This window comes from Rutilus rutilus (assembly GCF_951802725.1).
Source record: "Rutilus rutilus genome assembly, chromosome: 14".
Classification (NCBI taxonomy): domain Eukaryota; kingdom Metazoa; phylum Chordata; class Actinopteri; order Cypriniformes; family Leuciscidae; genus Rutilus; species Rutilus rutilus.
The window spans coordinates 35,916,867-35,933,478 of NC_140219.1; the positions used below are offsets into that span (position 1 = coordinate 35,916,867).

General features: G+C 39.2%; 1 protein-coding gene and 1 long non-coding RNA gene across 2 annotated transcripts; one reads left to right on the forward strand and one right to left on the reverse strand.

Annotated features, from left to right (window-relative positions):
• Positions 1–393: 393 nt before the first annotated feature.
• LOC311303159 lies at positions 394–1,060 on the reverse strand. Its single transcript, XR_014629726.1, has 3 exons — positions 846–1,060; positions 708–749; positions 394–499 (listed from the first exon to the last, which is right to left on the reverse strand). It is a non-coding gene; the product is annotated as an uncharacterized lncRNA (long non-coding RNA).
• Positions 1,061–5,394: 4,334 nt separating this feature from the next.
• Positions 5,395–10,796, forward strand: LOC311303154 (MICOS complex subunit MIC60-like). The gene is made up of 3 exons (XM_084429469.1): positions 5,395–5,550; positions 8,970–9,099; positions 10,113–10,796. The coding sequence occupies exons 1-3, from the start codon at positions 5,452–5,454 to the stop codon at positions 10,718–10,720; spliced, it is 837 nt and encodes a 278-aa protein (XP_084285595.1). The 5' UTR covers positions 5,395–5,451; the 3' UTR covers positions 10,721–10,796.
• The last annotated feature ends 5,816 nt before the right edge of the window (positions 10,797–16,612 follow it).

Consider the following 16,612-nt stretch of genomic DNA (forward strand, 5'->3'; position numbering starts at 1 on the left):
CGGTTGAGGCAATGTTTCCAGAATATCCATGAATTCAGACAGACTATTCAGGATACTATTTGCCGTTTCTGAATCAAGTAGTCGCACTCTAGACCATGCCACACTTCTGGCCATTGTCTGCATTCTGTAATTCATAAACATAACTAGATGTAGTAAAACTTGCAATCTTTATGTTGGCTTGAGAAAGAGAGAGAGGGAGACAGAGACCACAACCAGAAAATAACCATGCAATAAAATGTATGTGTTTTAAACATGGTTTCTGAAGCTAAAGTGTTCTGTGACAGTACAAATTACCATGCAGCATGCAAATATACAGTAACGTTAATACAGTTTTTAAACGTGGCTTCTTGTCAAGTTTTTGTTTATTTAATTTGTCTAAAAAATTTTGATTGTCCTTAATACATTTAATGATTTAATGATGAGGAGAATAATTCTTGCTTACCCTGTCACTTGTTCCTGGAATGCCTGGCATTGTTTCTGCGGTTCCACTGAAAGAATTCTATCAAGAAACATACAGTGAATTATTATACAGATAATTAAGCTTTACATATTTTGACATTTGTTTCAATAATTTGCTTTTTAGAAAACAATATTGCTTTTGTGAGAGATGCTTGTGTTTTTAAGTTTAATGTTGAAATTATTGTTATAAGTAACCCTGCATATCTAAAGAAACATTTTGATACTTTAGTATGCCTCTCACAGTTTACCTCATTGTTCTCATGCTGTATACCCGTCAGTCTTGATGTGTCCTGTCAAAACAGACAGTACAGTATAGACATGTCCTGTTCTGCACAACGCCATTGGCAAAATGTTGAACATATTATGCAGTAACTCCGTATACTTACTTTTAACCGTACATATACTGCTGACCTGCCAAACTCTGGGCATGCTTTAATTGATGCAGGGCAAACTGAGCTCAACTGAACTGGTAAGATCCTTCGCCTCTTGTCAACTCTGCAGATTTCAATCTCCCCCTCTTCCATTGTTGGAAAGGTTTCTCTAATTTTCAGATTAAATGCCCTCTCATTCATTGAAAGGGGAACAATTCTTTTTTTAACTGCTGTACCTGTTAAAGATAAACAGTTTTTTAACCTTTAAAAATACAAATATCACAAATGTCAACGATTTTACACTTAAGCACTTACGCTGTGTTGTGAGCAGATGCTCACTGCTGTTTTCAATAAAAGATAGCCTAATGATGCTCTGTCTTGCAGCTTGCCGCCTACTTGTGGCTCAGGTATCATTGGGGATGTTGCTGCGGAACATTCTCAGTCTTTAATGAAACAGTTCAAACAGACAATTGTTCAATAAACATAACAGCATAAACAAGAAAGCATATGTTTTAAGCCCAGTGAGCTGTTATTGATTTGTCCATTTTTACCTATTGAGTTTAGGATTACCTGCTCTTGTCTTTTTTTAAAAAATACCACAGTATAAAGTCTGTGAATTTAGTCTGTGGAGTTATAAAATAATCTATTTAGAATTTAACTTTTATCTTCAAAATATAACCTGGGTCTGTATGTTTAAAACTTCTCATAAATGCTCCTACAACTAGTCTTAAGTTTCGAGTGTAAAAAAATTATAGTTACAAGTAGGACTTTTTAAGACGAGACTTTTATAAAGAATCTAAGAGCAACTTTCAGTAACTTATTATATATATGGCTTCACTCCATAACTTATTTGGGTAAAATAAATCAAAATTCACTTAGTGGGCAAGTAACAATACATTAAAATCTGCCTAACCTCCCCTGGTATACAACAGCTTAAAATAATGATTTAAGTTGACCTGTACAATTTTGTAGAAAATGTTAGTTTAACATTGGTTGACCCATATCCTCTCAGAACCCAAGTGGAAGGTTTTATAAATGAGACAGCCTTCAAAGGTTTCAAATAAAGTGTGATTTTCAGCATCTATATTGTTTAAAAATATGAATAATATTTACAACTAGTAGTCCCCCCATGCATCTTGGCCAGTTCCAGCACATTTCATTTTATCTCCAAATGTATGCCATTGCCACATAAAGTGTTTACACATAAAGTGAGTATAACGTTAATAGTCTAGCAAAACCCTTTCAAGAATTCAAACTGGTCTTCGGATTGATCTTCATACTGAAACTTAAAATTTAATTTAGCTTAATTTACAGACTTAATCAAAACGTGTGTTAAAATTTGGCGCAAAAAATATGAATTACACTAAAGGCCCGTGAAACAAACCTCTCAATGGCGTCGCCTTGCGAAAAGTTGTTATCCTCTTCTGTGTTATTTCTTAAGCGATTTTGTATCAGTGCATTAAATCTTGTATTTAATGCTTCAAGTCGTCTCATCATCGACATGACGGGTTCACTGATATCGCTATCGATAATGACACCTTTTGAGTGCACTTAGTCATTTGTGTCTAGCTACACCTAGTGGCTGTTACTGTTAACGAAATAGTTTCGCTAAATAGGACTAGGTGTTATAATCTGTTGAAATATTTTTGTAAAAAATGTTCAGTTAATGATTATACAGCACCATCTATGGCTTACGTCTACTTTAAACCTCATCTTTTTTTGCAATTGGAAAAAAAATGCAATTTGCCCTGTTATGTGAAATTATTTGTTCATGGCAGTGCTAAATTAAAACGAATCTTCAAAATTACACTTATTTGTGTGAACATTTTTTAAGATTCTGCAAGGTGTTTGTAAAGTTTTGACCACCATCTCATGCAAAAATATATAATAAACCCCACACATTTATTCTTGTTTTTAATATTCTCTTCAAAGCAAGCTAAAAGTTTTGAAGCTAATGAGGATGAAAGATGTTTATGGGCTGTTCATCTGCTTTCTGAGTAAGTAGAAGGGTCTCTTTAATGCCCCATAACTATGACTTTAATTGTTCCATTATACACAGCCTTGTCCACATATGTGCATATTATAATGGTTTCATTGAACAAGCATGAAAAGTTGAAACCCTTTTTATTAAAGATCTGTAAAAAATTTGTATAGTTGAAAACATTTTATCTAAAAATCCATGTTAAAACTTATATAAGACATAAGTGATGTAATAGGCTATATACACATATATATAACATATGTTAACATATGTATACAACATACAACACTGGATACGGCCATAGCCAGGGTTTAATAATTAGTGAGGTCCACGGTGGGGTGTCAATAATTATACATAATAGTGCCAATAAATGCCATAAATCATTCAACTTTAATAAATACAATGAATAATAAAGTTAGCAAAGGCTAAATACTAAATACTGTGGCTATTGTTTTTTCAAAATGACTGGAGTTATCTCCGAGTGGGCCAGCATCAATCTGGTATGAGAGACTCTGGAATGCTCCTTGAAGTCAGGATGTCAGTTTGACTGGAAATAATACACATATACTGTATGTATACTGTATATGTCAGATAAAAATAATCTAATAACAACAATATATTGTAACAATCACAAATTTAACAATTATATTATAACAATAAGGCAAATACAAAAGCAGAAAACAAAGCACCAGTAGCCTATGACAATTTACAAATCTTTATTCAACATTTAAACACAGACACAATCATACGACACATAAACATTACAGAATCACTACAGCAGGCGGACCACGTAAACTGTGGGGCAGCCAGTCCAAGTCCAAGTGTAAATAGCAACAGTTGTGGATTCAGTAGACATTTAGATGCTATTTACTTATAAATAGTGACAGATAACGTTACTATTTGCTCATCAGTATTGTTGTGCATTAAACATCCTGCAAAATAACTGACAGTAAATCATTATATTTATAAAACAATATTAAAATCATGGCAACTTATTCAGATATTAAAGACCTAGAGCTACCCCTAACCTTACCCTAAATGTAACTTTTATTAATTAAAATGAATTTTAAGTCAAATCATTTTTATTGAAAACAAATGCGTTTAATAACTGTAAAGTTATAAAAAAAAAAGCGCTGTCAGTGGGAATAGAACCCCGGTCTCCCTTTACACGTTACGCCACAGAAACCGCTGACTAAAGAGGTGACTTTTTCCACATATAGGGTAGACTGGCCTAGTGTAATTAGTTCTGCCAACAAGTAGGCTATTTGCAGTGGTCCAAATAGACACCTCGAATGTATTAACCAGAGGGGAAATATGGTCGTTGGATCACAGAGACCACTCACTTTACCTACAGGACAAATTCCTTTAACGTTACAAAAGAATATAATGTTAATTCATGCAGTCATTGAATGTATTTAGTCATTGACTCTAAATTATCACCAACTAAAACAGAAAAATTTGTATGTCGCACATCAAATAAGACTCAGAAATATTACACGTTCAAAAATGTCATGTTTACACGACGAAAACGTTCGTCTAGAAACACGTAACAAAAAATACACGGCCAAAAATGTTGCGTTAAGGCGAAACAAACGATCGTGTCTTTAAATAACATGACAAAAAACTTCGCGTTTAGACGTACAAAACGTTCGCGTTTACACGGACCAAAAAGTCGCGTATAAACTGTGCGTGTTAATGCGTCCAAATTTCACGCGTTGCATATAATAGGTATTGTCCCCAACGGCGTTCCATAATAAAGTAACGCGACAACAACTGACGCCTTAACACGACCAGAATGTGCGTGTCTACACGTACAAAAGAAACACGTAAAAAATTGCCGCGTTAACGCGGACAAACGGTGCGTGTCAACGCTGTCAAAAATCACGCGTTTCGTTTAAAGACTTTTGTCCCCGACGGCCTTCCATAAACACACTCACTTGCTGCAACAACCTCACATGCTAAACACGCTTAACACGCTAAACACGCTCACATGCAACATACTCACACGCTAACACACTAAACACTCACAAGCTGAAACACACTCACGCTAACACGCTAAATACACTCACACGCTACACAGTCACATGTTAAACACACTCATGCAAAACGCTGCACCTCTCAAATGCTGGGATACGTTACTGTTTTCGTTTTTGTCTCTTCAGCTCATCAAGGCTGCATTTATCTGATCAAAAATACAGTAAAAACAGTGAAATATTGCTTCCTTTTTGACCATATATACTTATTTTTAGGAATTTCAAACTGTTTTTAGCACCAGTAAGAATGAGTTTAAAATTACAAACCAGTGAATGAAGTTTTGCCATGTATGCCATTGATTATGAATGCCTGAAGAAGGTCGTGCTTCAACACCCTCAGCGCCAAAGCTAAACACAGTACCACTCAAAAGCTGGGAAACATTACTGTTATAAATGTTTTTGAAAGAAGTCTCTCCTGCTCATCAAGGCTGCATTTATCTGATCAAAAATACAGAAAAAAGTCATATTGTGAAATTATTATTCGCAGATTTAATAGCATGAAATTGGAACTTTTTAAAATTGTAGCAGTTTTAAAGCTTAAAGGTGTGTGTGTGTGTGTGTGTGTGTGTGTCAGCTCCAGGAGGTGCGTGAGGTGCTGGAGGCTGAGATGAGGACTCAGCTGAGGCATCAGGCGGCGGCTCACACTGATCACCTGAGGGACGTGCTGAAGGTCCAGGAGCAGGAGCTGCGCCAGGAGGCTCAAGAGGTGCGCACAGATGCACATCAGTTGCTCATTTAACAATTAAAGGAGTTCCTCACGACAGAAATGGGATGGGCTACCTGTCTGACTGACTCGCGCTACTCCCTCCAACCCCTGGTTGTCTGAGGTTCTTCGTGAACACCGGACCGAAATCAGGGCAGCGGAGAGGAAATGGAACAAATCAAAAGACGCATCTGACCTGAGTATGTATCAATCCCTCCTCTCTTCCTTTTCTGTTGATGTTCATGCTGCAAAATCTTCATACTTCCACAACAAGATCAACAGCTCCTCCAACACACGATCACTCTTCAAGACATTCAACTCTCTCCTCTGTCCACCTCCACCACCACCCGCCTCCTCCTTAACTGCTGACGATTTTGCGAACTTCTTCACCAACAAAACAACAGCTATCAGCAGTCAGTTCTCAGCACCACACACACAGGAACCCAGAATATCAAGAATATCCCTCTGTCCTCCTTCTCTTCGCTAACCGAGGAAGAAGTATCTACACTTCTCCTCTCCAGTCACCCTACCACCTGCCCTCTAGACCCCATCCCCTCACACCTTCTACAAGCCATCTCTCCCACACTTCTACCATCACTCACACACATCATCAACTCATCCCTCCATACTGGCACTTTCCCCACAGCATTCAAGCAGGCTCGGGTTACTCCACTGCTTAAAAAACCAACGCTAAACACATCCTTTGTAGAGAATTACAGACCTATCTCTCTCCTACCATTCATTGCGAAGACACTTGAAAGAGCTGTTTTCAACCAAGTAACATCCTTTTTGTCTCTAAACAACCAGCTGGATGTCAACCAATCCGGCTTCAAGAAAGGGCATTCAACTGAGACTGCATTACTGTCTGTCACAGAAGCCCTACGGATTGCAAAAGCTGCTTCCAAATCGTCAGTCCTCATTCTCCTGGATCTGTCTGCTGCCTTCGACACTGTGAATCATCAGATCCTCATGTCCACCCTCTCATCACTGGGCATCACAGGAACTTCACTCCATTGGTTTGAGTCCTATCTCACAGGTAGGTCCTTCAAGGTCGCATGGAGAGGCGAGGTATCCAGAGCACATCAACTGACCACAGGGGTTCCCCAGGGTTCAGTTCTTGGTCCCCTCCTCTTCTCCATCTACACTACATCACTGGGACACATCATACAGGCACACGGCTTCTCCTACCACTGCTATGCTGATGACACGCAGCTCTTCCTCTCATTTCAACCAGACGATCCCACAGTAGCTGCACGGGTCTCAAGCTGCCTGGCGGACATCTCCACATGGATGAAGGAACATCACCTGCAGCTCAACCTGGCAAAAACTGAGCTTCTCGTCCTCCCTGCCAATCCGTCTCTACAGCACGACTTCACCATCCAGCTAGATTCATCATCAATCACCCCATCAAGGTCGGTCAGAAATCTTGGAGTAACGTTTGATGACCAGCTGACCTTCACAGATCACATTTCAAAGACAGCTCGATCATGCAGGTTTGCACTGCACAACATCAGGAAGATCAGGTCTTTCCTAACTGAGCATGCAACACAACTTCTCGTCCAGGCCCTGGTCATTTCTAGGCTTGACTACTGTAATGCTCTTCTGGCCGGACTTCCAGCATGTGCAACCAAACCCCTACAGATGATCCACAATGCTGCAGCTCGTCTTGTCTTCAACGAGTCCAAGAGGGCCCACGTCAATCCTCTGTTCATCTCTCTGCACTGGCTACCTCTCGCTGCTCGCATCAAGTTCAAGGCATTGACGCTTGCTTACAGATCTATCACAGGCTCAGCTCCCTCCTACTTTCACTCACTCCTACGAGCCTACATCCCTACCAGACGCCTACGATCAATCAACGAGCGACGTCTCGTGGTTCCATCACAGAAAGCCACAAAATCACTTTCCAGAACATTCTCATTCACAGTTCCATGCTGGTGGAACGCTCTCCCCCCCTCATCCGGAATGCAGAATCCCTGACAACATTCAAAAGACAGCTGAAAACCCATCTCTTCCGTGAGCACTTAACCTCATAAATTTTTTTAAAAAAAATGTCCTTTCCCTTTGAAACATCACTTATCAGGCTTAAGCTACTCTGAATAATGCCTGAACTTCGTATTTTGAGCACTTCTTGCGTTGTTGTTGTTTTTGCCTCTTCATGATGACTCGCTTAATTTAGTCCTAATTTGTAAGTCGCTTTGGATAAAAGCGTCTGCTAAATGACTAAATGTAAATGTAAATGTCTGACTGACTCAATTTTAGTCGGTTCTCCTTTGATCAACCAATATTTACATCTTAAACCCCATTAATCGATCTTTAAGTCTGTGCTGTTTTCAGTGGATGCGTGAACAAAACTTTACTAAACATTATTTGTAGCGCCTGCCGTCCAATTAATCGCAATAGGCTTTGTGCTTTGAAAGCTGAGACTTAGTTTTTTCAATATCAAAAGTAACAAATTCTGTCAGTTTCATCACTTAATTCAGTCAGTAAATGTGTGTTTGTGTCTCTCTAATGTGTGTGTGACAGATGAAGCGATCATCTCTTCCTCTTTACTAGTTACAGCAGCAAATAAACATCAGTGAACATCAGGAGATACAGAACAACTCACTGAACTCAGTCATGTCTCATGTAGTCCATCAGTCAGTGTTTCAACCGCAGAAAGACGTCAATAAAACAATATAACGTCACGTTTACCTCAGAAAAGCCGTTCAGTGATCATAAACTCGACAGTCAGATGGAAAAATAACTGTATCATTATATACTATATTTTTACTTAACCTGTTGTCTTCATTATTTAATGTATACTTGAATAGATCTGTCATGAAAACAGGTTTTTAATTTAAATATTTATATTTCAACAACAAATTGGAGTAGAAACAATAACTATATAATTTAAAAAATTGTGTAAAAATGCCTTTTGTAGAAAAAAGAAAAAAAAAGTCTACATTTTTATTTATTTATTATTAAACTTTATTTTCAGTTTCGGTTAAATAAAATTTTTTTTTTTTATTATTATTTAGAAAAGGGACAGTGTACATTAATCATGTTACAATGATATGTATTATATTAACATATTACACACGGCACAAATGTAAATGTACCCAGATTAGCCCGAAGGCTAGTTTTCATCAGTAGTTCCTTTGCCAGATGTTGTTAGGCCTAAAACTAGAGAAGAGGGTCAAACAATAACAACAATAATAGAACTTATAAAACATTATTTTCGGTTTTGGTGTTTCTGTTTCTGATGCTACTTCATTTTAGTAGCATCACTAATCCATTATTTCCAACTATCTCTAGTGTTCTCCAGTTCTACTGAATCAGTATTGAAAAGAGATGATGATATCCATCTAAACGTGTGTGTGTGTGTGTGTGTCTGTGTCTGTGTGTGTGTGTGTGTGTGTGTGTGTGTGTGTGTGTGTGTGCAGGTCCTGAGCAGTAAGATGATGGAGCAGGAGACTCATTACCGCAGACTGACCCAGGAGCAGCTGGACACCTTCACGCTGGACATGAACGCAGCGTACGCCCGACTCAAGGGCATCGAGGAGGCCATCGACAGTAAGCCTTCCCAAACTCGCTCTTCACACACGTTCAAAAATGGGTGGGAGACAGGAATATGGTCTGTGATGCATATTTCAGATAATACCCGAGTTATTATGTCTTTTGAGTCTTACTGTTCAAAATGTAATTTATTTGACAGAAAACCGTATGATAACCTTATCAAAGCGATCCCGCAATCTATAATCCAGATGTCTTCTTAAACGTTCCTCAAAGTAACGTCTCTCACTCACCTAAACTTACCCAATATTACAATTCGGAAAGCCTTTGTTAAGGAATTATATCCTTTATCTTCAAATAAAAATTTTCAATATTTTTCCAGTGTTGAAGTTAAGAGTTTAAGAACAAAATATCTTAAATTTCCAGTTGCACCATATGCTAAAGAAGTGCACGTTAAAGCTCTTATGGAGTATCTCCATCTAGAGAATGATTACGATGTCGATTTGCTCTTTTTGTGTTGATCAGATTGAAACAACAGAACATCTGGTTTATGATTGTACATTTGCCTGTGCCTTTTGGGAGGATTCGCATTACTGGTTTCCTAAATTTGAAGATTTGCCTGTATTAACAAAGGAAAATGTAAAATTTGGTATTTGTATGACAGGTGAGACGCATGACGTGGCAGTTAACGCATTTATTATTCTTGGGAAATTCTTTTTACACAAGAACAGATTCCTGAAAACACTTCCAAACGTTTTTCATAAGGAACTGTGCCATTACTTCTTATCGTTAAAATGAATGAAGAAAAAGAATGCCTTAATCTTATCTACTTTGATAGAGGATCTTAAACTTGCTGAAACCCCTAATCTTTTATTTCTTTATTTCTTTAGATTACTTTATTTATATTTTCTTTATCTTATGTTATGGTACTTGTCTGTTGTCTGATTGAGACATTTCATATTTTGTACCAGGCCAATTATGGTTGTTAAAATTGTTCAATAAAGTTTTTAAAACTTCAGCCACATCCGGCTTGCGTTTGACCTTCGCTTGACGTGTTCTCTCCTGTCTCGAAGGTCATGTGACTGCTGAGGAAGAGGCCCGCAAGGCTCACGAGTTGTGGCTTTCCGTAGAGGCTCTGAACTACACGCTGAAGTCCGCGGGTGCCGACTCCCCCACCGAGCCTCTAGAGGGCGCTGTGCTGGCCATCAAAGAAACCTGTGCGGAAAACGAGTTCGCCCAGGCGCTGGCCACCGCCATTCCCGAAGAGTCTCTGAGCCGAGGCGTCTACAGCGAAGCTAGCCTCCGCGCGCGCTTCTACGACATCCGCCGGCTCGCACGCCGCATGGCGCTCATCGACGAGACCCGCAACAGCCTATACCAGTACTTCCTATCCTACCTGCAGTCCGTCCTTTTGTTCGAGAGAGAGCAAGAAGCGCCGCCGGCTAAACTAGCGGCCGAAGATCTCGACACGTTCAAGCTGCTCGCCTACGCTACTTACAGAATCGAGCGCGGAGACCTGGAACTAGCCGCGAAGTTCATCAACCAGCTACGCGGCGAGTCGCAGCGCGTGGCGCAGGACTGGCTCAAAGAAGCCCGGCTCACTTTAGAAACCAAGCAGGTGATCAGCCTGCTCTCGGCGTATGCTAATGCCGTGGGGTTGGGCACCACGCAGGCCCCTTAGCCACACCCACATGACCTTAGCCACACCCAAATGCCCCTTAGCCACACCCACATGACCTTAGCCACACCCAAATGCCCCTTAGGGTTTGTTTTAATTTAAAGTCCCCCTGTGGTGAAAATCCAGCTTTTAATGTTGTTTATGTGTCTATGTGGTGTTTTTAATATGCTTTAAGACAAACCATGTGTAAATTCATAAGTCGACACCATTGCTGAGTATTTCCTCCTTAAAACTGCAGTGAACCAAAGACAGTCTCAAAAACACGCTTTGAAATCGCTGGTGTTTCTGACGTCACAAACTACCTTGTAACCAATCAGATCAACATGTGATCGTCAACCAGTGGATCTCTGAGCTGAGCGAGTGAGTGGAGGCGGGGCTCATTTGCATATTCATAGAACCGCGCATTCTAAATGAGGCAAAAAAAAGGATTTTTTTTTTAAATATGTCATATTGGTGATCAAAGATGAGTTTAACACATTTTTTTATTTTAGCTGTTTACCAAAACATGCTCAAATTACTGTTTAATAATGATTATGGGCTTAAAGTGCACAGTCTCAGCTTAATTTTAAGGGTATTCACATCCAAATTGGAGGAAAGGTTTAGGAATTACTGCTCTTTAATATGTAGACCCCTCTTTTTCAAGGGACCAAAAGTAACTGGACAATTGACTCAAAAGCTGTTATTTCATCAACAATTAAGCAGGTAAAAGGTCTGGAGTTGACTCTGTTTTTGCATTTGTTTTTGGAAGCTGTTGTTGTGAACACATATCATGCACGTGAAACAGGCTTCAAACGCAAAAGCCATCCATCAGAGAGATGGCAGGAACATTAGGAGTGGCCAAATCAACCATTTGGGATAGGACTAAAAACTGCATTGGTGAGCTCAGCAACATAAGAAGGCCTGGACGTTCATAGAAGACAACAGTGGTGGATAATGGTAAAGAAAAGCCTTTCACAACATCCAGCCAAGTGAAGGACACTCTCTGTATACACACTGTATCTTTTAACATACCTTCTTATCTTCATGTTTATTTCATGTTGTAACTAGTTAAACGGAAGAGATTGGTTCATGTCAAGTCACCTTTATTTCTAAAGCGCTTTATACAATACAGATTGTTTCAAAGCAGCTTTATAGAGATAACAGGAATATTATGCATTTCGGGTGTTGTTCAGCTAAAGTCAGTTCAGTGTTGATTCAGTTCTGTTGTAAAGACCATCAATTATTCATTTAAGTTCATTTCATCTATAAAGCAGTTTTACAAAAAAATTGTCATCGTCCAGCTCAGTTCAGTTCTCATAGAGTAGCATCAGTACAGGCAGATCAATAATACTGTGGAAAATTAAGTGTCCCCCAACTAAGCAAGCCACAGGCGACAGTGGCATGAACCCAAACTCAAGAATGGAGAAAAAAACCTTGGGAGAAACCAGGATCAGTCGTTCAGTTCTCCTCTGGCTAACGGACAAACATGGTGTGATTATGATTCAGGCTGCATCACAAGTTAGATTTCAGATCGGGATTGGAAGCGTTAAAATATGAATCCAGTTCCTTCAGCTTGAAGATCGATTCATCACGCTGGTATGGAGCTGAAGCTGGCCATAGGGTCTGTGTGGAGGACCTGTCTGGTTCTTGTGTCTCTGCTGAGGACTGTTCCAAAGTTTTGGTGCTAATAGGAGAAGGATCTACCGCCAGCAGTCGTTTTTGATATTCTAGGTATTATCAACTGGCCGCAAATTTGAGATCGCAATAGACATGAAGGACTATAATGCGTTAAGAGCTCGCTCAAGTACTGCGGAGCTAAACCATTTAGTGCTTTGTAAGTAATCAGCAATATTTTAAAATGTATGCGATTGTTTAATAGGTAAAGTACTGCACCTACCCCCACCTCTGGGAGAAAAAAGTCTTTTCGGTATGGTTTCCAGAGGTGATAAGAGTGAGAACACATGTAGTCTGAGTGATGCCTGGGAGTATGTCAACCTCCACCACAAACTGACGTGAAGGATCAGGGGCTACAAGAATGGGAGCTGAAACGAAGCGGCTCTTGAGGTTGGTAAATCCCGCTTCCGCAGCATTAGACCACCTGAACGCCGTTCTGGTGGAGGTCAAGGCAGTCAGAGGAGCGGCTAGTTGGCTGAAATTACGAATAAAACGTCGGTAAAAATTAGCGAGTCCCAGGAACCTCTGCAGGGCCTTGCAGGAATCTGGAATTGGCCAATCTACCACAGCCTTATCCTTGTCAGGATCCATGCGCACTCCCTCAGACGAGACGATGTACCCCAAAAACGGGACTGACTGTGCATGAAACGCGCACTTCTCCGCCTTGACAAAATGCCCATTCTCTTTGAAGCACTCGTCTGACATGTTGAACATGTTCCTGGAGAGATGAAGAAAATATCAATATGTCATCCAGGTAGACATAAATGAATTGATTAATGATGTCTCTCAACACATCATTGACGAGTGCTTGGAAAACGGTGGGGGAGTTGGACAGGCCGAAGGGCATAACCAATTATTCAAAGTGTCCCCTGGGGGTACTGAAAGCCCCTTTCCACTCATCCCCCCTTCTTATGCGGACCAAATGGTAGGCAGTAGGTCCAATTTCATGAAAAGAGACGCTCCCTGCAACCACTCGAAGGCTGAAGACATCAACGGCAAAGGATAGGTATTCTTTACAGTGATGTTGTTCAGCCCTCGGTAGTCAATACACGGTCGCAGGGAGCCATCCTTCTTCCCCACGAAAAAGAACAGAAATATATTTCTCCATGACCTCCCTCTCAGGAACAGAGAGCGAGTATAACTTGCCCTTAGGCGGAGACGTACCTGGCAATAAATCTATAGCACAGTCGTATGGACGATGCGGAGGAAGAGAAGCAGCCCGGGACTTACTGAACACTTCCTTCAGGTCGAGATACTCAGGTGGCACGTTAGACAGATTCACTGGCTCCTCCTGCAACACAGAACAAGAAACAGACGGACAAGCAGACACAAGACAAGAGGCATAACAACGGTCACTCCAGGCAGAAACTGTATTCTGACCCCATTCCACCCTCTTTCTTTCTAACTTATCTTTCTTTCTAACTTATCTTTCTTTCTTTCTTTCTAACTAATCTTTCTTTATTTCTTTCTAACTAATCTTTCTTTCTTTCTTTCTAACTAATCTCCCTTTCTTTCTTATCTTTCTTTCTTTCTAACTAATCTTTCTTTCATTGAAACTAATCTATCTATCTATCTATCTATCTATTATTTATCTATCTTTCTAACTAATCTTTCTTTTTCTTTCTAACTAATCTTTTTCTTTCTTTCTAACTAATCTATCTATCAAACTTTAAACTACTTTAAAGTTCTTCAAACTCTCTGGTCCGGATTTCTCAAGCCAACTTAGTTTGTCTCAACTAACCTTTTTTTCTAGTTATAATAAATATACATTTGACGAAAGTGGCCCTGACTGAATTGTAAATTTGTTATGAATTGCCTATTGAACTACAATAGTGATGTGCAAAGCACTTTTTTGTTTTTGACGTCTTTAGAGTGAGAATGTGTTGCTCTTCCACTGGTTTCTGGTGGTTTTGAACTCTGTGTGGTTTCTCAGCTCACAAATTCTGACTGTGGTTTCAGTGATAGGCCTTTTTTAAGTCAATTTAAACATCAAAGGTATGTCAATTTATGTTATTTTCACTACACGTCTGTGTCTATTATATTAATATGATCTTTTCTCTATTGGGGGCCTAATGGTTAGAGAGTCAGACTTGTAACACAAAGGTCGCAGGTTCCATTCTCAAGAATGGTAGGAAATGTCACTACTCACTGCTCCTAATGTGTGTGTGCACTAACTAAGGACAAATTCCCAGTATGATAATAAAACTTAATAAAAAAAACTTAATGAATGACGGAAAATCATGGGGAAAGACTTCCACTACATTTACAGAGGTGCTATATAATTTCACTTAAAGCTTTTAAACATTTAAGTAAAAATGGTTTAGGTAGATATTATCCGTGTTTCTTACTGAAACCACAGTCAGAGCTCAGATGTGAGATCTGAAATCAAACCAGCAGATAAACCGGAAACCAGCAGATAAACCGGAAACCAGCAGATAAACCAGAAACCAGAAGATAAACCGGAAACCAGCAGATAAACCAGAAACCAGCAGTAGAAAAGAGAAGAAAGAGCAAAAACACAGACAGAATGAGAGAAGAAATCAAGCAAGACTGCAAACGTTCTTATGCCATGAGCGCTGCAGAAATCTCCTGAATATATCTAGGTAAGACATGGTTGTTTATTTTACTTCACTTTTAGTTATTAAAGATGAACTGACATGATGTGACACAGACTACCCTTATGAAAATATATAATTCCCTATATATGAATGATCAATATATGAAATGGTTTAACAGTATATTTGAAAAAATATATATATATGTGTGTGTGTGTGTGTGTGTTTCTGAACATACATTCACATTTAACATGTATGTGCAGTATTTGTACAAAATAAAGGATAAAACTTTGTATATTTCATGTAATGTTATTTTTTGTCTTCATTTATAAATATTTTATATATATTAATATACAGCCATACACAGTCAGTGCATATATTGCAGCATATTGAAAAATATAAGCACTAGTTTCCCATATGGAAATCTATTATGTATTATATCACATTATATTTTGCAGTATATTCTCATATATTTTTGTTTCATAAGGGTAGAATGCATTAATATTCTCAGTCGTATGTTCAGCTGGAATGAGCTTTGTGACTTCTGAAAGTTGCTCAGCATTTATTCAGCAGACACAAATTTTTCACTTTTTCATTTATTTAATTACATATTTTCAGCTGGATATCACAAACAGATCAAAGACAGACTGGAAGATGGAAAATGATACATATCACCGGAATCTGGTCCTGCAACAGATAAATGTCAGATGGTCCATCTTCATCATCATTAGTGTGTGTGCAGGTCTACCAGCTCTTGTTTGGTCTGCCAGCGATCTAATTCATCACAGAAAGAATGGACACCGTATTTCAGCCTTCATCATCCTCCTCCTCCTCACTGACTGTGTTGAGATTTTCTTAAGTCCCTATATACTGTTAAAACTGGTCTTAAATGAGTTCTACTGGAATGGAAATTGGACATTTCGTGTTTCTGTATCTTTATGGTTCTCATCAAGACTCTGGGGTCTCCTCCTGAACCAGCTGGTGGCGCTAGAGGGAATTCTCTCAGTGAAATATCCACTGTACACTGCTTCAGTTTTCTCTTCACACGGTTTCATCGCTTTCTACATACTGGTGTTTCTCTGTATCATTATCGGTTATATTTTCTTGTTTAATTATAATTTCTTTGTTTTTTCAGTGTTCATTATATCAGTGATCACATGGATAATATCTAGTTGTGCTCTGTGTTCTACTGATCGTCACTCTCACACATCCAGAAAACCAGATCGTCATATTTGGGTTGTGTTCATATTCACTCTGCTCGTGCTTTTACTGCCCAATGTTTTACTCAGTCTCTTCTTTTTCTTTAATCAATCTTTTACTTTGCCTCTTCATGTTTGGTATATTCCTCATTTCTTGTTGAGTGTGAGATTGATTTCAGACCCTCTCGTGTGTGTGCTGGTCTGCAGGCAGAATCTCAGTGTTCAACATCTCAACCCGACAGGACCAGTTTAGTCTGAGCTGGTCTTCTAAGATGGACTCGTTGTGATGACATAATATTTTGACCATATCAAATATGCAGAAACTATTGCTGTCGACCGATTAAACAGATTAATGAATGAACCACACACTGAGATTAATCGCACCCAACATTAAATACTGCAATTTCATGTGAATCTCCAAATGATTGCAGCTAAAGACATTAAGACAGATCTTTTACATGTTTGCTGAACTCCAGTACTAGAATGAA